The sequence below is a fragment of the Geospiza fortis genome, unplaced genomic scaffold (genome assembly GCF_000277835.1).
Source record: "Geospiza fortis unplaced genomic scaffold, GeoFor_1.0 scaffold194, whole genome shotgun sequence".
Classification (NCBI taxonomy): domain Eukaryota; kingdom Metazoa; phylum Chordata; class Aves; order Passeriformes; family Thraupidae; genus Geospiza; species Geospiza fortis.
The window spans coordinates 1,009,044-1,031,771 of record NW_005054322.1 but is presented as its reverse complement, the minus strand read 5'-3'; the positions used below and the strand labels follow the sequence as shown (position 1 = coordinate 1,031,771).

Here is a 22,728-nt window from a genome sequence, read left to right as displayed (position 1 = left end):
TCTCTTTTGAAATTAAGGAGAACAAATTTTCTTGTACTGAAAGGCACAAGCAAATAGTTTCCAACAGTCTGTTTGTACTTGATTTTTTTATTATATTTCTCTTGAATGAAATCTCAGAATAAAGGGAGGAATACTGTTCACAGGAAAAAAACCAAACCCAGTATATTGAAGAAAGAAATACATTTGTATGATGATTTCTTATGGATGCATACAGCATTGCAGTGTTTTGATAATGGAAACAATTAGTTTTAGAAACAGTATAAAGCTTGCTAATTTCCAAATAATGGGAAATGGTCTGCCTGACAGGCTTTTCTTTTTTGTATTTATGCAGCTTATATAGTAGCAAAATAGCAGGAGCAGAGGCAGAGCGGGGCAGGCTCTCCAACAGCTGCATCGGACCCCTGCTGTGTCTCTGCCAAAGCCTGTGCAGTGGAACAGCAACAACGAGACAGGCTTTGGGGGTCTCCTTATGTGATTAGCCCTCTCCTTTTGACCTGAAAAGGGAGAGAAATGTCAGGGTTTTTTAGAAGGAAAATGAAGGCCACACCCATGTGGGCAGGTGGGTTGTTTTTTCCATATTTTTCCATTGTATGAACAAATATCTCTGGAAAACAAGCATGATTTGGAAAGGTAACCTCGCTAAGGATCTTGCAGAGCTACATTTTTGCTAAAGCATTTTTTATTTTCCTATTTCATTTCCCGTGTCTGAAACAAGGGGGGGGGAATTGTGCCTCTTAGCTGTTGTATAAAACAAATGGGGTTAGAGGTCTGTGGATTAATAGAACAGGAGGCAGCTTCCTGCCTTCTGTCAGTGGGAGATAAAGGTGCCTTCTCACTTCATGGGTCTTTCTGAAAGAATCCATGAAGTTTGGTGTTAATAAGAAGGATGGATGAAGTGGGTGGAGAGAAGGACTTTCCTGCAGTAGAGTGCATACTTTACACTGACCAATGATCACATGAGCTGGTTGTACTGCTTTGGCAATATTTGGGATGAAGGGCTATAGTGGACTATTTAGGCAGCTAGAGGTGATTTTTGGGAAGAGGGGTTAGTTAGCCTGGTTCCTATTTAGCTGAAGAAAAACCTGAGATGGGACAGCATGAACAAAACCATCCATGCAAGATATGAAGATTGAAGAAGGGCTGTCATATATACTGCCTTTGGCTGCTCATTTCTTCCCCTGTCTATATGAGAAAGTGCTCAGGAAGCAAAGAAGGATTGGTTCCCCATTGTTATGTAGTGAGAATATGTGGTGGCACTGTAAGTGACTGAAAAGCATCACATATTTTGTGAACCATCTACTCTGCTCTGTAGAGGTAAGGTCAAGTGTTCAGTCTTTTCAGTTTCCTACTGGGTTCCTTACAGTGACATCTTTTGGGAACCTTTTAGAAAGGTTAACTTTTGTTTAAGAATCCTATCAACTTCTAGACTCATAGCAATAGAAGATCTTCAAATTTACTGTCCTTTGGGATTTTATACCCCCTAAATCCTAGAAAGCTTTACATGTAACCTAAACTGCAAATATATAGCAAGTAAAGTGTGGGATGCACAGGCCCAAAGAGTGTTGGTAGCAAGAAGATGCAAGGCTTCCCCTCGAGGGCTAGTCGAATACCATCTGCTCAAGAAGGGCTAGAAAGCTCCCTGGTCAAGGAAGGCTTAAAAGGATATAAGAACAATTAAAAAGGAGTGTTATGAAATGCCCATGAGAATAGGAGGAGAAAAGAACTGTACACTTATGGGTCTTTAAGGCTCTGTGGAGCAGGGCCAGTCATCTTGCACACTGTTCAGGAGGCACAACATACAGCCTTGTGCATGGAAATACACATAACAAATCTTATCATTTCTGATATGATTACTTTGATTATTCAGTGTATCATGGATAAGAAGGAGCAATTAAAATAAAATCTAAATGTAGATTTTATTTGCACAGATGCTGAAAAGTATCTCTTTAGCAAAGCCTTTTGCTATTGCTCTTTGCACCCTAGGGAGTCTTCAGATGCCTGATCATTTCCCTTGGCTCCCTATCTCTGGGGAAATCATATCTTTTTGTTGGTTCCCTTGGCTTCCCAGGCAATGTGAGGAGCTGGCTCAATGTGGGACATGAATGACAATTCATTGCCAGAAGGGAAGTAATTTTCAGGCCTCCTCCCCTTCTTTTCTTGCAGTGAATGTAATAATACACTTTGGAAACATTACTGTGGTAATCTGAAAACAGCAATGCTGTCAGAATTCAGAAAATGCCTGATAGAACTGATCATTCACATAGCTTAGCTATGATGTTTAGAATTGCTGTACATCATATTTCATTCTTCACTAACATCCTGATGGATTTTTCCCCAGTGAGTTGTCTTTGCACTAAAGCAGTGTAAGAGCACTATAGGTTGGATGTTATTTTTCTTCTCCTTCCTTCCTGTCTACCTCTTCTTTTTTTTTTTTTCCTTTTTTCTCTTTTCCAAAAAGCTACTTCATGTTGCAAAGATCATCAGATGAAATGAATGCAGCCCAGCTGGGATTTGCTGGAAATGTGTTCAGCTTGGCAACACCTCTCACAGAGTAGCTGGGTCCCTAAAAGCTTTGTTTAAAACGATGAAATGAAAACAAAGGAGACATAATTAGCTGCTGTGTAATAATAGAAAAGGCTTGTATCCAGTTACTGTAAAAGTCATTTAATGAAGGGTAATCTGGACATAAGCCTGCACACTATAGCTGTAAAATATTTAAGCTTTTTAATGAGAGGGAAAATGGAGAGAAGGGTTTGCTAACGTGATTAGGAAAAATGCCTTTCATAACCATTTTTACAGGGGCTTGCAATTTCTAAACTGAGGTTTGAAGGTTTCTTCAAGCCAAAGCAGCAATAAAACTTTTATGCTGCACCAACACTTAAAAGCTACATACATCACATTGGCTTTATATGTCTGAGTGGGAACATCAGTGTACTTCTTTTTATGTCTGCAAAGGGCTACACTAGCTATTGAGTAGCAGCTCCAGTTTCTTCCACTTACTTCAGATTGTAGAGTGCCTGTGGATGAGCAGTCATTAATCTTAAACTGCAGTAAATGTTGCTTTCAGTGATGCTCTTTCTCATCTTCCCCTCCTTGTTCTGTTTTTGCTGTCTCTGTTCCCTATCTTCCTTCTCTTGCTCCTTCCTGCAAAGCTCCCTTTTCTCATACTCTCTCCACTATTGAAACCAAAACAGATGCTGCTTGGTCTGAGGTGGACCAGCTGCTCTATGTGATGAATACATAGCATTATTTTTAGTCCATTGACAGGTTACTAGGCAAAATGCAGGAATCAGCTGGGGATTTTCTGTGATGTGACAATCAGAAATGATGTAATAAAACATTATTGTATCCCTGTGTAGTATTTAGAGGTGGGATTTGCTTTTACAATGGTATTTACCTAACCTGAGTGCAAATGTGCCTATGTTTTTGCTACCTGTACCTGGGAGGAAGGGATAATCTTGTCCCCCTGCAGGGGATACCTTCTCTCTAATCAGTGGAGAAAGGTGGACACTTGAGAAAGGTGGGCACATCTGCAAATCCCCTGGGTTATAGACATTCCTCTTTGTTCAAGAAAGTGAATGGAGTTTCACAGTGATACACTGGATTTCCCAGTCTTTTCTAAGATACAGGAATGGCTGGGAAGGGCCACATGATATTGAGACAGTGGGAAGGGTTATCCATGGCTATCTGACATCTAGGGGAGGAAATGGAGACAGGATGGTTTCCACTCTGAACCTCTCCCTGGAAAGTCTGATGGCTATTGATAAGCAGGATGGACAGTGGTAGAGCCTTCCCTGTGGTCTGCAGGGCGGTGACTGGCAAGGGGAAAGGAGGGCTTGGCAATGAGGAGGAGCTGCTGGGCAGTGGTTGGAGGTTTTGCCACTGAAGGATGAAGAGGAGAAAGGACTGGGAATTCATGTGCCCTCACTGTGCCAAAATATTGCCTGGCTTATGTGTGCTGCCATAGCTCAGCTGCCTTCAGCTGTGCTCTTCCTCTGGTTTCCTAGCTGCCTATTTTCAAGGGCTCCATGAATTCTACTCATTGTCAGTACAGCCAATTAGAGTAATTGTTGCCATTATTTCAGTGATATCTCACAGAAATAACATCCTCACAGACACAGCTTTTTCACTCCTTCAAAGTCATTACTGTACCATCAGAATTTTAGCTCAAAGGTTTTGCTTTAACATAGAAATAATATTTGTAGGTCTGCCCCTCATATTCTTGCAAATTCTTCATTTAATCTTCCATGTAGAAATGGAGATAATAAATATTCATGCATTTCTTCCTACCTTGATATGCTAATTCTGGTATGAATGGTAATCTAGAAGCAGCTGAAAAAGATGGCTTGATTCTGGTATTATTTATGAATCCTGCACTGAAGTATTTGGCTGGGGGTGTGACAATGCTAGTTAAGAGTGATTTAACAAGAATTCTTCTCTGGAGATACTGTCTTTGCTTTATCCATTGCATAAAATCATGTAAGACTACTGAATTCCCTATTTATTACCTTATTGCATCAGTGAATTGTCTTAAATTAAGTGAAATTGATTGTTTTTTCCTCATCTCTTTCACAGCCTTCTAAATAAGGTGCTGAACTCAAGTGTTTTGAGGTGTGCACCTAATAGTCCCTTTGACTTCAGTGAGCTACATAATGAAATCCAAATACGTGTAGGAGATGGATCTTCTATAGTTCCCAGCTATACAGTATAAAATGAAGGGTTTGTTTCTGGGCAAGATGGATAGATGTTCACATTGGCTCATTTAGTGTTAGAAACAGTCAAAAATATTTTCATACTATTGGAGAATTAAGGATATGTCTCAAATGAATCTCAAGCACTAAGACACTCAGACTTTGTTTTAAAAGCTTTGTATTAGAAAAATCTGTGACTGAAACCTGGGTTTTTTTTTTCATTTATATTGAGCAGGGATCCAAGCAGTTCCACTATATGTGATATTGGCGGATATTAGGATGAAAATATAGAATAATGACTGTCTCTCAGCCAATTATTTGTAGTACAGAACTCAGGACTCTGCTATTGCCTTCAGTGGCAGCAGAGACCTACTTTCATCTGTGCCAGAACCTAATGGAGTTAGAAAAGCAGCAGTGGCTCAAACCAAACCAGTCACTCCATGCTAACCTCTGATAGATGCTTGAAAGAAAGACAAAAGACCACTGGAGCTAATTGGTAACTCTGATCAGTGTGTAAACTCTCATGCACCGTTGCATGTTTGCTAGAAGAGGTGTCATGCAAATGGACAGAACTTTTAATTTTATTTTTAGCATTTCAGTGTAATTGCAAATAACAGGAAGGATCAAAAAAACATATAACCCTGTGATAGTCAATTTTACATGTCACTAACTTGTCTCCATTTTTAATAAACATGAAATGATGTTTGTCATATCAGCAAACCTTGACTGGTAAAAGATCAAATGACCTTTGAATGTATGGGGTTAAAAAGACCAGATGCTTGGAATTGAGCTAATTGTAGATTCAGAGTGCATAAAAATAAAAGCTGAAAGACTGAGCTTGTGTTTTCTCATTTAATGTTGCAGGTCACTGGGGTTACATGCTCTTAACTATGTGAAGGCCTTGTAAGTATGAAGACTGCTTCCTTTCCATCCTAGTGGCTTGGCAGCAGAATCACTCATTATGGTTAGAAATTACCATTTCCTTTTTAAATGTCTGGAAAGACAAGAAGGGCAAAATTGAAAACCCTGATTCAAATATGCCCAGTTTCAAGCTCTTTAGCATGGGAACTGTGAGGATTGTATTTAACTGGTGGTAGATGACACTCAAATAAATAATACGAATTTAGCTCATGAGCTGCAGCATTACCAGACGTAGCCATATACTGCAAACCTCCTCTTTATTTTGTTGTCCCATCAACACAGAGTAGATTAAAGAAGAATATTTGCCTTTGTAAGTGGTCAAAATTTTCAATAAAGATGACAAAAATTAGTAAAAAATTGTTTAAACATATAGAATAACTAAATTTTACTTCTCTATGCTCTCTGTAATAGACTTAGTGTAGACTATCACTACAATTTTCATACAATGCTTTCTGTTTGTAAGATCAATTGTTTATTATATTGATTTTATTGTGGAGAGGATGGTTTGCCTAATTAGACACAAAATATTTGTCCTGGGCCTAGATTAGCTGGACCCAAATAATGATATTTATGGAGACTACAGATGTGAAACTAATTTTTGTGTTTTCTCTAGACCAGTCCTAAGAAAAGTGCAATTCACTGCATCAGATTTAGTCAGTCTCACTATTGCTATTTCACTCTGCTGCAAGGAGGGCCTGAGTGGGAAGGGCTCTGAGGATGTGAGAGTTTAATAATTCTCATCAAAGATGAGCAAGACAATGGAGGGAAGAGTGGGACCTCTGCCAGAGGTGTCAGTCAGAGAAGGTGGGTCATTGATGCCTTCTGTCAAAATGACAACTCCCAGTAGGAGTTCCTCATCAGAGGCTGCTTGGGAGCACTGGAAAAGTAGTCAGTTTTGTTGGTGATCAGGAGCTGGCATTGTATCCATGGCACCCTCCCCACTGTACTGCTGTATGACCTGCTGGTGGGAAATGCACTGTGCAAAGACGGGTTCTGCTGGCGTGGGAGGAGTCCTGCAGAAGTTGGGAGCTGCCAGGAAAGTTCTGACAGCTTGTGCTTTTCTGATTTGGTAACCAGCTGATGCATGGCTTGCTTAGCTGTGCTGTGAGGGTAGCAGGCCTTTACATGCTGTTTTGTGGTGGTGTGAGAAGTGTGTGTTTCTCATATATTGGTTTGCTCTGCTACTGCTTGAGGTTTGCTTGTGTTTTTATTACTTTCCTTGTTTCAGAAAGCAGATTATGAAAATTACTTTTGTTTCAGCAAAACATACCCTTAATCTACCCTAATCTTCAATTTAAAGTTGCTATAGGCTATTTCCTGCATTGGTCTTACCTAAATATTACTGTCTAAAAATTAGGTGTCTAGCCTATAATTGGATCGCTTGCCTCTAGACTCCACTGCCAGTGGGAGGAGAGAGAGAGTTAATCCAGCTAGCCTGTTTTATACAGATTTGGCCTCTCTGAGCCAGCTCATGCTTCTCCCCTTTATGAAAGGATTTGATGGCCTCATCATTGATAGTTAACAGATTCCTGAGCCTCAGCTTTGCCATGTGTACGGACTGAGAATGTGTTCTGTCCAACACTGCAACACTCCACAAGAAATCAAGTGTCACTGCTGGAGGTAGACTTAAGAGGTCATTTGCTGCCATTGTCATCTCAGGGAGTGGTAGCAAGGGGGAACTTGAATCTGTAAACATTTCTTCTTGTCTGTAATCCAGGTGTGTACATTTAAAGTGAAGTGCTTTCCAAGTTCTGGGCTCATTACTGTCTTCATGGGAAATTTTTACACTGCAACTGTTTTGTCCCTAGACACAAAAGGGACGAGTTCTCTGTAACATACAGTGACACATTTTGCTAGAGGGATAGAAGTGAATGTTTTATGGACAAAAACACCCTGTTAAACAGCATCCATCTTCCTCTTTGCAAAATGGGCAGTTTTTATTAAGTTACTTCTGTGAATGCCCCTGCTATAATGCATTTTCATTTACATTTAGACTTGTTCAGTACCTCTTCATTAGTGCTGTTAGATCCTTAGGAAAAACAATTCATTGTACTGGCTGGGATGCCAGACACAGAAGCTGGCGCAGAGTGAAACTCAATGCTTGCCTGCTAGGAGTGGGATTAACCAGGAATGTGAGTTGTTTAATGCATCTTTAGAAAGGAGCACATCTTTTCTTGGTGCTCATACCTTCTCCCCTCTGTTTAAGTGAACACTTGCTTTTTGCTTTGTCAAGAGTGTGACTGGTCCTCTTGACAAAGTTTATTGACACTTATAAAGTCTCTTCTAAAATACTTTATTCTTGGCCTTGAGACATCATGAATTTTTATGCAAAACCATAGTATTTTGGGTACTGAATATTCTTAAATTTCAGCATCTAGAAACGCTGGGGTTTTTGTGTGCGTCAATCCAAAATAAGTCAATCTTTGTAAAAGAATAATGGCTTTGGTGTAGGCACCAATAAAAGGATTTATTTCACCTCTGAAAGTCAGAAGTCCAGTTGAAACTAGCTGTCTTCCTCTCTGATTAACAGAAAGAGTCATATCATAAATCTTTCCAAGGCACTTGCCTTAGTGTTATGTACGTCATTCCTTGGAATTACTTTGCTGTCTACTTATTTTAGAGATGAATTCCCATCCCTGTTTCCAATTGTTTATCCCTTGATATTAAGGTGAAACTGAATGTTGACATAGAAATTGAACATCTAAATATCTTTATGGATATAGGTCAAAGCTGGAAAATTGTTTTATGAAGTTTAAGTTCACAAGTATTATCTTACCTTTTCAAAGGGCAGAGGAGAAAAATCTCTATTAAATCCTTTCCTTTGAAAAATACTACAATCAGCTGAACACCAGTAATTGTGTTCTAAATCTTTATAGCCTTAGTTCTAGCCTTTAAAGTATATTTAGAATAACATATTTAGCTGTATTTCTTCTCTTGCCTTTAGAATGCCAGGCACACCAATAGAACTATATGAATAATAAATTATAATACTATTTATCATCTAAATTGTTATAATTTAGAATTTTTCTCTCAAGTGTTTCTTCTAGAGATCTATTCAACCCTCCCTGATGACACATTTGGATGAACATTTTTCAACTGTGAATGCCTAAAGTTAATCATCTAGATCTAAATTTAGGCACAAAAATGAATGACCTGATTTCAGAGTTGCTGATTACTTATTTTGACGCATTAATATGAATTTAATAGCTTTGCTGTAGGTGCCAAAGTCTTAAGAATGTTGATTTTTTTTTCCCCATGCACAACTTGTCTATCAAATGCGGAACACATGCAGAATTAAATTACTAATGAACGGTGACAATATGCCACATAAAAACAATGTTGCATTGATTCATTTATTTACTTACATGGTTGGGCAGGCTAACATTATGCAGAAAGTTCATGATGAAAGCTGATTTATAGTGATTTGAACAGAAAAGCAGGCATTTCTCCCACTTGGAGAGAGACAATGGTGAATTCTGTGTGAAGAAAGCACATCCTCCATTTGTTTTTTGTTGTATGCCAAAATGAAATAGAATCTGAACACATTTCGTTCATTCTATTGAAAAGCAAACTTAGTTTTTCCTGATGACTTTCATTGTGCTAAAAATTGTGGAAAACTGGATGCTGCACAATAAATTGATGCATATTGTGAAACAAAAGCCTTTCAGAAAATATTAAGAGCCATATGCTCATTTTAGAGATATGTGGTGCTGCTTTAAAATGTGTCTTCCTTGCTGTTCGAAGACCTGAATCGGCAAAGCTCTTGGCTACTTACATTAAAGGGCCATAAGGATTTGCTAAAGACATTGCTGAATTGGGGCCTAATAATCTGCTTTGATATGCCTTGTGTGGATTAGTTTGAGAAGAGTGTCCAGGACTCCAAGCAGAGTCTACCGCACTGTCAAACTGTAGTGTGAGTGGCAGGTTCTAGATTTCAAAGATAAGGGTAATAAATACCCTTTGCTCAGCGTGTTGTCTGTTTTCTCGTTGATTTATTTTTGATGCACGCAAGGCTGTTTTGCAAAGAAAATGAAAGAGGACCAGATGCCAATTTTCCTCATCTTTAAGAGGTGGTCTTTGGGCCCTGATCAAACCAGCGGGGAGATTCTTATGATCCATAGGGGAAGTGGGTGCAGGATCCCACCTACTGCACTTAATTTGCTTGCAAAAGCTTTTGAGAATGTTGAATAGAAGTAAGCTTAGTGAGAGTGGCACAGCTCCACCTGACATTATATTGACAGCAGGTGGCAAATGTGGATGGAAGTGCCTGACTGTCACTGAATTAAGCATACAGTCCCTTCAGCATCAGCAGCTGTATGATCACTGGGGAGCTGTTTGGTTACATGTGTTTTTTTCACATCTGTCAATTTAACTAAATTGGTGGTCTAAATGAATAGTGTCATGCAGAGGAGCATTACATGGATTTATGACAGCTGAAATGTATAGCACCTAGAGGATCTGAGGCTCATGACGCAGTGAATGGATTTCAGAAAAAGCATGATTTTCATCTGCGGTAGACATAAACTTGATCCATTATTCAACTTGTTATGCAAAATAGAATTGCACATTGGGTTCACGGGGCAGTCTCCTGGCATTTCAAAAAGAAGAAAAAGGAATTTGAGAGAAAGATTTATATGTTTATGTTGCCTCTTTTTATGATGCTAGCAAAGGAAGTCCAATTTCCTCCTAATTAGATTATAACAGGTGCAAGCAAATCCAACGGAAGGGAAGCTGCTTGTATAATATCTATAGCACATTTGGAGTGAGTGTAGCAGGGAAGCAGGAAGCATCTCTCAGCCATGATTTTCCCATGGTACAGTCTGAGACCTGTCACGCACTCTGCCATCAGGTAGCCCTGTTACTGGGCTTGCAGAGATGACCTCACCCTCAGGTTGGGTGGCTGAACCAACTGGGGAAGTGAGTCCCCTTCTGAGGCTCATTTCACACTATGCTTTGTTCTTCTGAGAGCTGTGTTGCCTCAGGTTCTCCTGTTCCATCTTGCACACCCTGTTTCTTAGAAGCTTGGGGCTGCTGCTTTCAGCCATGTTGGAGGTGCTGCAGTCCTTGCCAGTTCTTCACTGCTGATCCTGCCTGAGGTTCTCCTTCGCCCCTCCAAACCAAAGAGGCAGCAAGAAAAGGGTAACACATCCTGCATGCAGACTTTGCCTCCTCCAGCCATTTAAGCTGAGGTATGAGCAGAGAAGGCTTGGAGAGGGTCACATTTTCTGCTGTGTTGCCACGTTGGTACTGCCAGCAGAGTGGTGTAGGGGACAGTTGGAGGCAGAAACCTGTAGAAATGTCATGCCAAGAATGGCCACAGCTTGCCTCTCAGAGATTTCAGGATGTCTTGGTGTATAAAGATGGTAGAGTCTTTCTCCTTTCTCCTCAGACTTGCACTGAGGAAGCTCTATTGACATGCCTCTGATAATGAGAACAGAGTCCAGATGGGCAGAAACTGAGCAAGTGGTGTAAGAAGATGGATGGATGCTTCACTCCTGTTTTTAAACAACCCAGAGAGCAATGTTACTTCAATTAAAATGAAAACTAATGAGTTGAGAAACTTTAATTGCATTTTAAAAGAGGGGCAGACTTTCTACTTTCATTTTGAGTCTATAACTTAATATATTGGAAGGGTGAAGATCTACTTTTTAATTAAACAACTGAAGAGATCAGAACTGAGATCCTAGTTGACTAGGATGCTAATGCTGTTCTTTAAAAACTGCTAATGAAAAATATAGAGGATTAATTTATGATTATTATAAAGGAATGCACAGAATCATTCATGATGGAGGATTAAATAATTTTCTTGTGGACAAATTGAACTATTCTGATATGTGTATTTTTGAGGAAACAAGGTAAAGTCTGTTTCTGTGTAAATACATTTTACTATTGTTTCAGACTCCTGGTGAGATCATAATGATAAAGCTGCATAAATACTGTCACAAACTGGCAGAAACCAGCCTGGCAGGAAATTTCAAACCCAATGGCAAACTTCCACAGGCTATGGGAAATTAGTTGCTGTACTGCTAAAACAGCCATTGTGAGTCTAACAGGAAGAGGACTGAGTTTTTAATACATAGACATGAAGATGGGTCCTTGTCAAGTTTATGGTGTGACACTCATTTACCTTCAGGGAAAAGCTGAGATCCAGACTGTAAAGAAAAAATAGATTCCAAGAGGCTGGATCTGTGGAAAAAAAACCTTTTTTTTTTCAGATTTGTTTTGACTATTCAGAATGTTATGTGAAGTGTGTTTCTAGAAATTAAATGGTTAAATAACTGAACATCATCATAATTCCTTTTTTTTAAATCAACTTTGATTTTTCCCTACTTATTTTCTTTTGGCCAAAATTTCATCTGATACTCTAGTCTTACCTGTTTTTGATATGTGTTTTTAGAAATTTCTTCAGGCTTGTCTATATCTGTTAACAGCAATGCATTCTCTGAGCAGATGCTCTACTTCCACTGATTGAGTGTCTTGTTTTTGAGTTAGCTTAACTCCAGCAGGTGTGGATTTAAACTATTTCAGACTAAACCTATTTTGAAATAAGAGAGCCTGTCCAAATTTGGAGGCAAAACTTAGTTTTCTTTAAAGCTGACACTATCTCTCAGTTTAAACACACTTTGTGGTGTAAACAAGCCCAGGAGAGCATACCATATGTTTTGAATTACATTTGCAAGCTCTTGTGAACACTCCAACTCACATTCATGTGCAATTCAACCTATAGCAATTCAAAATGTTATCACTTCTCAACTTCTCTGCTGTTTATCACAGTTGGCCCATCAGAAGTTCCTGCTGGGGTGGCACCAGCTCATTCAAGTGCCAGTGAGAAGTGTACTCTCTCAGCACAAACCTGGATTCACTCATGAGTTATGCTGGACTATGAAGTGGAATGTGATTGAGCATGCAGTTCTGGTTTTTTGATTCTTGTTTTGGGGTTGCGAAGCTGTTGCTGGGCAGCAGATAGATACAACAAAAGCACTGCTGGAGTGACATTAACAAGGTACAGCACTTTGTCAAGATGCCTGAGAGGTGGTCTGGCTTAGTACCTCACCTGGGATCTGTGCATTATAGACTCATATTCTTTCTCCTTCCTTGTAGAGGTGATCTTTCATGGTGCCTTTGATATTTTTCTATAGAGAAATCAGGTTTTTCTTGGGGTCAACAAGCAGGGTTTCTTCAGCCCCTGCTCTAGGTCCATTTGAATATCAGATTCCTCTAGATGCCAGTGAGGCTGTTCAGAATTCTGCTGAAAAAAAAAAAAAAGAATAGCATTCAGAAGAACTGCCGGTTCTCCTTTAACCTTGTTCTCAAAGCAACAGCAACAAAAAATTGTTCTGGTCCCCCAGAGTCTTAAAAAATCATTAAGGCAGGCACTGAACTCAGACACTTGAAATTTGGCTGTATTACAAAGGACTGAAAATGAGACATTTGCCCTAGTAAATGTCTTAACAGAGGGGTCATTACCTGTGCTCTCTCTGTGACTGGGTTAAGCCCACTGCAGCTGAGGATGGATTGGACTAATAAGTTCTGGAGCCCACAGAAAGTCTGCAGTAGTCAACAGTGGAGAAAGCAATCAGGGTGTGTACTATATTTGAGCATTATTGGAGGAAAGCTTGCCTTGCTCCAGGGTCTCCAGGGCTGCTTGGGCAACTCTATTTCCTTCAGTTGTCTGAAACGTTGAGAGCTGGTATGTTAATTTGTTCTGAGAAGTAGTCCGAGTTGCATAAGAGCAGCTGCAGGTGACACAGTGCCTATCCCATCCTGAGGTTTGCAGAAATCTACCATGCCACTATATTTACAGTTTGGGTCAATCAGCTGCAGAGAATATCTCTGAGCATGGCTCCCCTTTGTGCTGCCCAAGAAGCACATTCTCGTGTGGTCCATCTATTTCTGGGAAACCAGAGCTGTTTTGGCATTGCTTATAGTTACCATTATGCAAATTGTGAATCTAGTCAGAATGGATCATTGTGTCCATTGCAAAGCCTAGAGCACATGTGTCCATGTCTACAGGTACTGTAAAACAGAACATTTGAATAGCTTACAAAACCAAATGGTGACTTTCTTTTCCTGCATCAAGTGTTATTAGGGTGTGAGCTTTCTTTTCCCTGACTGATGAATGTGGCTGTAATGAAGGGACTAGTCAAGAGAATAGCTGCTGGTCTGGCCTATTTGTACAACCAAGCCCATCTGACATGAATAGATCAGGTCTGTGCCACAAAGCATTGGGCAGTTTGGAGATAAAATGGTCACACCTTGATCCTGGTTGTAATAATGATGACGCAGTGTTCCACAGAGGCTGAGGGAGTAGGTGTAGGATTGGTTTAACTTTTATGTGCATGCCACAGGAAATGGATGAGAGTATTCTCCTTGCTTGGGATCAGAGGCCTTTGAAATGCATGCTACAGGCCTCTTTAGGGATATCTAATATTAATGTGAAAATATTCACAATGCTAAAGGCTACACAAAGCTGCAGCTGTATCCAGCTGCTAGTCTATAGGTTTCCTCATCTCTTATTTCAGCTCAGACATTTTCCATGTTGTCCTCATTGTGTTATCTGACTGAAGGTGAAAACCTGAAGGAGGACCTTTTTTTGCAACCATGCCAAGCCCAGAAGGTTTTGGCAATTTAAGAGAAAGTGTTCGTTAATGTTTTTGCTGTGACTGAACACTTTATGCTGTTTGGCCTATAGAGAGGGAAGAGAGTCTCTTAGTATCTGTTGGAAGGCAACTATTCATAGAACTATCATGAAAACACATTTCTCTCATTACCTCCTTAGGCTGGTCAAGAAAACCCTGATGTGAGATTCAAAATGAATAGGAAGAGTGAAAAGGAGGGTGCCACAGCTTTCAGACATGGGGTTATTGTGGAGAAGATTCTTTTTCTTTCTTGTCCCTTAGCTCTACACATTGAGGTGCACTTTTAATCAAGGGGTTGCTAACACTTGCTACCTCCAGGCTGGGCTGGAGCCACATTCCTTGGTCACAGAGCAGCCAAGGCTGCTGGTGCTGCTCTTCACAACTTGACAGAGGCAGCAGTTTGCCTGCCATGTGCAAAGCCATAAAAAGCACCTGGGAGCCTTTTCCCTCTGGCCAAGTGGCTGCATTTATATTCACCAGCCACAGGCATGTGCAGGCATTAGAGAAATGGCTCTTGCTTTTTTTAATAAAGATCTTATTTTTGTTGGGACTTGTGATATGGTGGCATGTGGAACAGATGTTTCAAGCACCTTTCTGTATTAAGTCTTTATTATATAGGTGCCAGTAAGTGTTTGGGTTCATATTAGTGACTCAGATTACATCCAGACCATGTTCCTGTCTTCCTTGGGACTAGGACATATGTATGAAGGACAAATTTTTTGAGGTAGTAAGAATCCTCTTTACTGGATACACTTTCAGGGGAAAGGGACAGAAATGAGTGCAAGACTCAGAGTTTGAACTGCAGTGTACTGAAGTGCTGAACAAATAGCTGCTCAGATGAAAAGAAAACCATTATTAGTTTGAGGTTTTTTCTAATTGTGTGTCAGCTTTTATTTTTGAAAATTATTTATCCCTGACATAATAGCAAAGTAAATAATTTCTTTCAATGTCATGCTGGGTCTGTTTCTAAGATGCCTTTTGAAGGAACTGTTTTCTGTTGTCAGCAATTACATGTCCCCTGCCTTGTCATTGCCCCAGGTTGTTGTTAAGCAATTATTCCTTCTTCTTTAAAAAAATTTGCATGCAGGTTTCTCCTGCCTTTATACATGTGGCTAGCTGTCCATGAAAATCTATCATAATCCCAAGACAGCCGTATATTTCTTTCGTAACCAAAATGTCCTCTAACGCTCCTTCTCCTGGATGTTTTCTTCTGCCTTCCTTTGCCATCGCGTATGAATATACACTATTCTCTGGGTTTTCTCTCATTTCTTTTGAGGAATTAATTATTTCTTCTTAAGCATCCTTGAATGGGAATTGATTCTCACTCACCACCCCAGCATATTTTGATACTGCTGTCAGTGTTTCATATATGCACCCTTATACTCCTCTTCTAGATTTTGCTTTTCATGCATTTTGATGTTCTCTAACAAAATATGCCAGTTTTTATCTATGCTCTTACCATTTTGCATCCACTCTGCCTTCTGCCTGTTGTCTTCCTGTTCTTCCAGACCAGGACTATACTTTCTTGGTACATTTTGGCTTTGAACTCAGGCAGATTATGGTTAGACTCAATTGTCTGTATTGCTTTGTTTCAGGGTCACAAGCTCTTTTGCCAAGTCACAGAATCTGCGGTTAATAATCTCTCATTGTTCTGGCTGGTGGCACCTCAGCTGCTGTTGTCGTGGTCTTATGTCTTTTAGTGATGGTCTTTCTTTTTTGACATTATGGCTAATTTTTTCTTTCTTTTTTGGTGGATGAATCAGCCCAGTCAGTGTCTGTGGCATTTTTAAAGGTGTAAAGGAAATTTTACCCTTTCTGCAAATTCTGCTCAGTTTCTCATTCTGCTCCAGGAAGATGCCCCTTTCCTACAGCCTTAGAAAACTGACGCTCACCCTTACCAACATATTTTTTAAACTAGGTGTTAATATTTCCCGTACACTTTCTTATTTTGAACATGGCCCAGAGGGATGTTTTTTAAAACACTAACCTGACATTCTACTGATAAAGGGATTAAATGAAAGTATTTGCATAATGTCTTCCAAATAGATGAGCTTTATGATAGATGACACCAAAATATATTGCATAAAAATGTGAATCACTTGGAGAGGGAAAAAGTGCAAGCAATTTGTAGAGGGATTAGCAGAGCAAAACAGCTCTATGTTGAACATTGGTATCATGAAATAGATGGATTTCATGATGACAATTGTTCCATGACACCTTAGTGAAGAAAGCTGACCCCCCTAACCTCCTTATTTCACTACAGGATGATCCTGTAGTCAAAGAAGACCAGACTCATTATTTCCAGAAAGAAACACCTTCAGAAAATAAAAAGGAATATTAGCTGCTATGTTCTTGTATCATAGAATGAATTTGAATTAACATTTTCTCCATATTTTTGGCTTTACTTCAGGAATACGTGGTTTGGTGGGAGGAGGGATTTAACAAGCTTTAGGCAAGCTTTGCTAAATCCACAGTATAGAGGGTACTGGACGACATGCACTGAAATGCTGATTCCATGAGGCTCGGAGTCTTATCGCGTCTGCAGGCAAACAGGAGAAATGCTTTTACATTAGACTTGCAAAATGTAATGTGCAGTGCAGTACTTTCTGTCTGAACCATTCTGGCAAGTTAGCACAGCGAGGTACTCTATCCCACTTCAGATCCACTGGTTTTTATTTTCTTGTTTTGAAAAAGTGCAGATCATACACTTGTCCTGGGAATGTACTGAACAATTCGGAGAGAATTTGACATTGTGACATCAGTTAGAATAAATATTTATGTGGATGCTTGCTTGATAGATAGAACCATCAAGATACATAACCTACATTCAATTCATCCTGTTTTTGGCCTAATAAACCGAGACAAGTTTTACCTTTCTTTTGGCCTGCATTTTTGCATGTTTAATTTGGTCCCTGTTCTCTAATAGTTGAATGCCTCTTAGTCTTATTAAGGCATATGATTGCAAAACATGGCTCTAAGGCAGGGGAAATACTATCTTTTCCAATTGTTGATGGGAAACTGAGATGTAAAAGGTTATGTTCATACCACCAAGCATGATCAAGTAATACTTGACTCCCATGACTTTGGATTAAGCTTTAGAGAGCAGATGATATAAATCACCTATCTCTCTGTTAAATAATAATCATGATTATCTCTGCTGTAATAAAAGTACTGATAAGTTAGGCTGCTTTGAGAAGGGCTCTGCTGAACAGGTGTCTGAGAGACAAAAGTGTGCTTTTTGAGAAGGCATTTTTGTATAGGTCCCACTGACATCAAAGACAAGGTCCGTTGCAAAAGAAGGGACTTTGCCCTGAATTGCCCACTAGGAAGTTGCAAACAAGGAAGTACTGGTGCGGGTGCAGCTCTACCAAGAGAAAATCCTTTTATTTCCCTGTTTTCCCAAGTGGAAATTCCTAAATGCAACTTTCCTATATGACATATAAGTAAGGTTTCTCTCCTCTAAAAAGTAGAAAATGAATGCAAGTTATTTTTTCAGATTAAGACTTCTACACAGATCCAGAGGAAGTATTTTTATTTTGCATTAATTACTCTTCAATTAGGAACAAAAATGTAGGTCCCCGTTGTCTCTGCAAGGTCATGTGCAAACACAAATATTGCGGAAAATGTCAAAGCAACTGATTAACTGTCATTACTTAGCCAATATTTGCTTCCTATCTTGGAACTGCCTTTTAAACATAAAACTATTGAGAAACTTCCATGCTTTGTGGGTGCTTTGCAGTCTCAGCCTCTGGAAAGAACAGAGACTCACTGTTATGCTCAGAAAACAGGTTTTTATCCTGATTAGTTATCAGGCTCTGAACTCTATGCTCTGTCTATGCTGACAGCACAAAGCTGCCTAGAAAATTTCGCTTTCTGCACAGTGGAGCCTGTGAGTGTGGCCATATGTGCTGCAAAATTGCACTCTCTGTAGCCAGCAGGACTTGTGGTGCCTTAGCAAGGCCAGTGGGGGTGTAGGTGCCATGGGCAGCTGCCTTCAGGTAGTTTGCAAGCTGACAAGGAGCATGGAGCATGTTACTAACCTGGAGTCTTTGTATACATAGATGCATCCGCTCGATTTACCTGTGTTTCTGTGTTGTGCTTTCCCTTGCTGCTTCATCTATCATGCTAAATGCATTCACCCCTTGGAATAATGCCTGGGCCACGGGAAAAGTGGCCTGTTGGTATGCTGCTCATAGCTTGTTCCCTTGCAACAGCCTAGTGGTTTCCCTTGTATCCACATGATGAAACACTTGTCCTCTTAGAGCTCTTCTGGTGCTAAGATGTGATCATTACTTTTCTGTGTGGGTTTGTGTAGGTCTTTTTGGTGTGGGTCTTTCTTTTTGTTTGGAGCATCAGAAAGAACCTGAGGGATGGATTGAAGACTACCATGGTGGCATTTTCATAACAAGTGATGTGGTAGAAGGGCTGATGTCAGGAGTTGGAGGGCTGGTTCGCATCAGGCATGGCTGATAAGGAACAAACCCTTATCCATGACACCTTTTGGGAGTGATCTGTTTCCAGAGTTTCCCCTGTTTTTGTATGGAGATCCATTGCTTCACTCAAAAAACCCCCAAACTCCGGAAAGGAAGTGGCAATTCTGCAGTATCAGGCTATCGCAACCTGAGAGAGGAGCTACTTTGGTGGGCCGCATAGGCTTACCAGTTATCTGCAACATGTATGTGCTGGTTTGCACCTGAGCTCTGCTCTGGTGTGGCCAAAGAGGTTTTTTTTATAGTGTAAAAGATATTTCACAGCCTTCAGCTGCTCTGACAGGCCAATCTGCTTCTCTTGGAGCTGAGGGCTGTATTCCTGACTGTACTTACAGCATCAGTCTCTCCCTTCCCTTGACAGCACAGTGATTTACACAGGAAAGCACGCTGCTGTAACCTGGGAGGAAGAAGCCTGGATTCATTTTCTTGCTCTACCAGCATGGCTCTGGTTCTTTTTGCTTACACATTATCACATGCCTTCCAGGTCTTGTCTATCTTATATTGAATTATTAGCCATGAAATTCTCCAGTAGAGATGCAGCTTCTGCTGTGAAAAAATATCTTTGCAAGAAGTTATTATATCCTTACCCTGCAACAAGCTGCTGCCAGCCTTGTGAATATGTCAGGAAGCTTATGCTTATGCAAAGCTGTGGTTAAAAAACATGTTACTTATTCCAATGGACATGGCTTCTCTCAAGAATTTTCTAGTATGGATTTGCCCTAAGCCTCAGCTTTCCCATTGCCACCTGGAGATGATAATGCTATGGTAGTTCAAGGAAGCCTTAAGAGCCCCTCACCAGGAAGATGAGTTTCATATGAAGTAGCACTGCTGCTCAGAAGTACTGCTGCTCCTGCTGTGACCTCCTCCCACCAACTTTAGAGAGGAGTAAGTCTCCTAACCCCTTTCTTCACTTAGGCACAGCTACAGCCTTTTGTTGCTGACTCAGTAGAACAATGAAGAAGGAAAAGGAAAATGATGTTTTGTCGTGGTCGTGTTTTGGTCTCGAGACTTCTTGGCTTTTATAAGTGCCTAGATGTAGCCACTCCCTTGGTCCCAACTAGAACCTTTCTTCCAAACACCAAACTCATTTTCCCAGTGATCCAAAGAACTCAGCAAAGAAATTTTAGTTTCTTCTGCACAGGAGGTTTGCAGCTGACTCTGTCAGGGCAGTAGCTTGTTGGGAGTGGAGAATTCCCATGGTGGGTTGAGTGCTGTGGGAACTGCAGGCAGCTTGCTGGCTCTCATTGGGTGGTGTGTCACAGCTGGGGAGTGTGGGGGGCATGCTAATTGCGTGTGACCTTTTTTCATCTCTCTGGATGAGTGCTCTAGAGACAGGACAGTGAATCATTGTGGTCAGGTGGAATGCAGCCAGATGAAAAGAGAGCAGGGGAGTAAGCATAGATGGGTACACAGCGTTAATGCACGAGTAAGCATTAATGGGCACATAGTGTTAATATATGACTCACAAACCTGCTGGGAATGAAATGGGAGGTAGTCTGGGTCCCACCTGTGCTATGTGAGAATCAAGGGAACTGAAAAGCTGTAGAGACCTCTGTGTATTTTACTTATTGGCAAAGGTCCGTCAGCCTTTGGGACAAGGGAAACATGATTCTGGTGTGGGAGCAGTCTAGCCTGACCTGCTCTTTTCTGTATACGTAGGAAGTAATACCACAATGATGTGTATTGTCTGCACAACTTTGAAGGAATCTTCAAATAATCTACAAGGATTTTTATGATTGAGTCACTGTAAGGGGAAGGTCTGTTTGCCTCTCATAGCAAATAAGCACCTGATGTTCTATAGAATCAAGATTAAGATCAGATACTGTATCCCATGGAAAAGGTTTCCTGTTAGAAAACTGGATATAGTTAATTTATGATGGTAACTGGTGTTCTTTGTACCTTAGTAATTTGGTTATTATGAGTTTATGACATCACTTCTCCAAAACCTGTAAAAATATCGTACAAGTTCCTTAAGGTTTGGTTGGGGAAATCCCCAGACTGTACTATATAAGGCACCCTTTCTCCCTTTGCAGTCACACCTGCAGGCTGAGAAGATGAAGCACACACTGGTGGCTGTTCTTTTCCTCATGCAGAGCATGAGTGCTCTGGCTGAGACGACAGCAGCAACAGGAGTGGTAAGATGGGGGTCTCATAACCTGAGCTTTGGTGCCTTCTTGTCTTCTCACCTAGTTTAGATTGATGAAAATTATTTTAAGGTTTCTGGAAAATTATTAGACAAATGTTGAGGTCTCTGAATGGAGAAAGTTTAAAGTATTCCTCCATCCTCCCCCCAGTTAATGTATAGGGACTGGGTAATAAATGTAAAAGTGAGGCACAGGTTTAAAGTCAGAGTCAAATTCTGCCTTTGGTTAGATGAGTGCAAGTCCCAGTGAGGATCTGACTGGATATTAAATGCTCTGTGTAGCTTCTAATTAATTAGCAAGGGCTTATAGCAGGAACAGATCCTCATCTTTGATGTGGAAGGAACTGGGAGGTGGGAGCTTTCCCAGTTGCATGATTGCTGTCATACCCTGTAACTGGGCATATGAAAGCCATATTGGTTGGTTGTTGTTGGGTGCTCTCCCTCTTCCCTAAAAAACTATCTGGATGGGCAAGAGAGAAATTCAAAGGAGACTAAATCCATCAGAAAAACCCCCACAAAAACCCCCAACCAAAAGCTGCATCAAATTCAGGGGGGAAGTAGAAAACTTTGAAAAATATTTTTTAAAAGCAAAAAATTATATTAGTGAAAGACAGTTTTGATTTTGTACTGTCTCTCCCCCCTTTTTTTTTCAAATTTAAAATGGGGCTTCAGTTTTTCAGGAAAACAGTTTCTGACTATCTTAAGAAATTTTTCAAATGAAGCAAAGCATTTTGGTTTTGTTTGATCAAAAATGACTGCCTTTTTGGTATTTATTAGTTAAAATTTGAGGGGAAGAAACCATTTTGGCTCCTGATAATTCTTTCTAATTTATCTGGTTTATTCACCAACGAGAAAATTCCTGTGTGCCCCTAGTTACGTTTTTTTTTAAGTTTGGGAGTGTTGTGGATGCAGGCAGTAAAGTTAGCACCTCCTGGGAAGGTACTTTTATCTGCTCAAGGAATGAAAAGCTGCAAAATTCAAGATGGAGGTGTAAATATATGTTGATAAGCTGAAGATAGAAAGCTTAATAGGAGAGAAAATCCTCCTTAGTCTGCTTAGCTTTAAGCTAGTCCTGAGTTTGTGTCATTTGCACAATTTGGGATGCTCTCTGCCCTAACACTGTTAATTGCTACCAGCTGCCCATCATGCTCAGTGTAATTGTATGAGCACACAAGTACCTGTTCAAGAGGGTTTATTTGGCAAATTGTCCCACAAAGCTTGTTTACACTACTTAATAGAGCTGCCCTTTGCCAGCCATTTGGATATCCCCACCATCCCCTGGCTCAGGAGCAGGGTTCCAGCTGGGATTTGGGAAATGCAGAAGCACCCAGCAGTGCATCCCATTGCAGGGAAAGCCCATTTGATGCTCCTTCTGTTACACCATTTGACATTGAGGGTGTCTTGCTCCAGTTCCCAGTTTGACACAGGTTTTGGTGAGATCCCATTATGGGTGACAGTGTGCTGCATCACAGCAATGCACCGTGCTCCTCACACTGTGTGGGGCCGTGGTAACCCCCAGTATGGTGCCAGGGTGACAGCTGCTGTCTTTGCTGTGGCAGGAAAGTGGGCATTAGCCACAGATGGAAGTTAAGGGGAATGTACATATTCTTATTGCATAAAAGGCTCCCAGGGTGGATCTGGCTGTATCCTTGGCAGTGTGGCGTCTTCTCCCGGTGCTCCCTCGCCACGGTGGGATGATGTCACCTCCGTGGTGCTAGTAGCAGAGTGGGACATGTTTCCCAGCCATCACATCTCACAGCCTGACAACTTGGTGTGAAAGGGGCAGCGAGTCCTCTGCTTAGAGGCTGGGACATGAGCTGGGGGTGAGGAGGTGGACATTCCTG

General features: G+C 40.6%; 1 protein-coding gene across 1 annotated transcript in view; it reads left to right on the top strand.

The window, feature by feature from the left end:
- Positions 1-20,789: 20,789 nt before the first annotated feature.
- Positions 20,790-22,728, top strand: part of OLFM4 (olfactomedin 4) — a 22,753-nt gene continuing 20,814 nt past the window's right edge. The window contains exon 1 of the mRNA XM_031056803.1: positions 20,790-20,876. Within this exon, the coding sequence (XP_030912663.1) occupies positions 20,796-20,876 (81 nt within the window). The 5' untranslated portion in view covers positions 20,790-20,795. The remainder of the gene's footprint in view (positions 20,877-22,728) is intronic.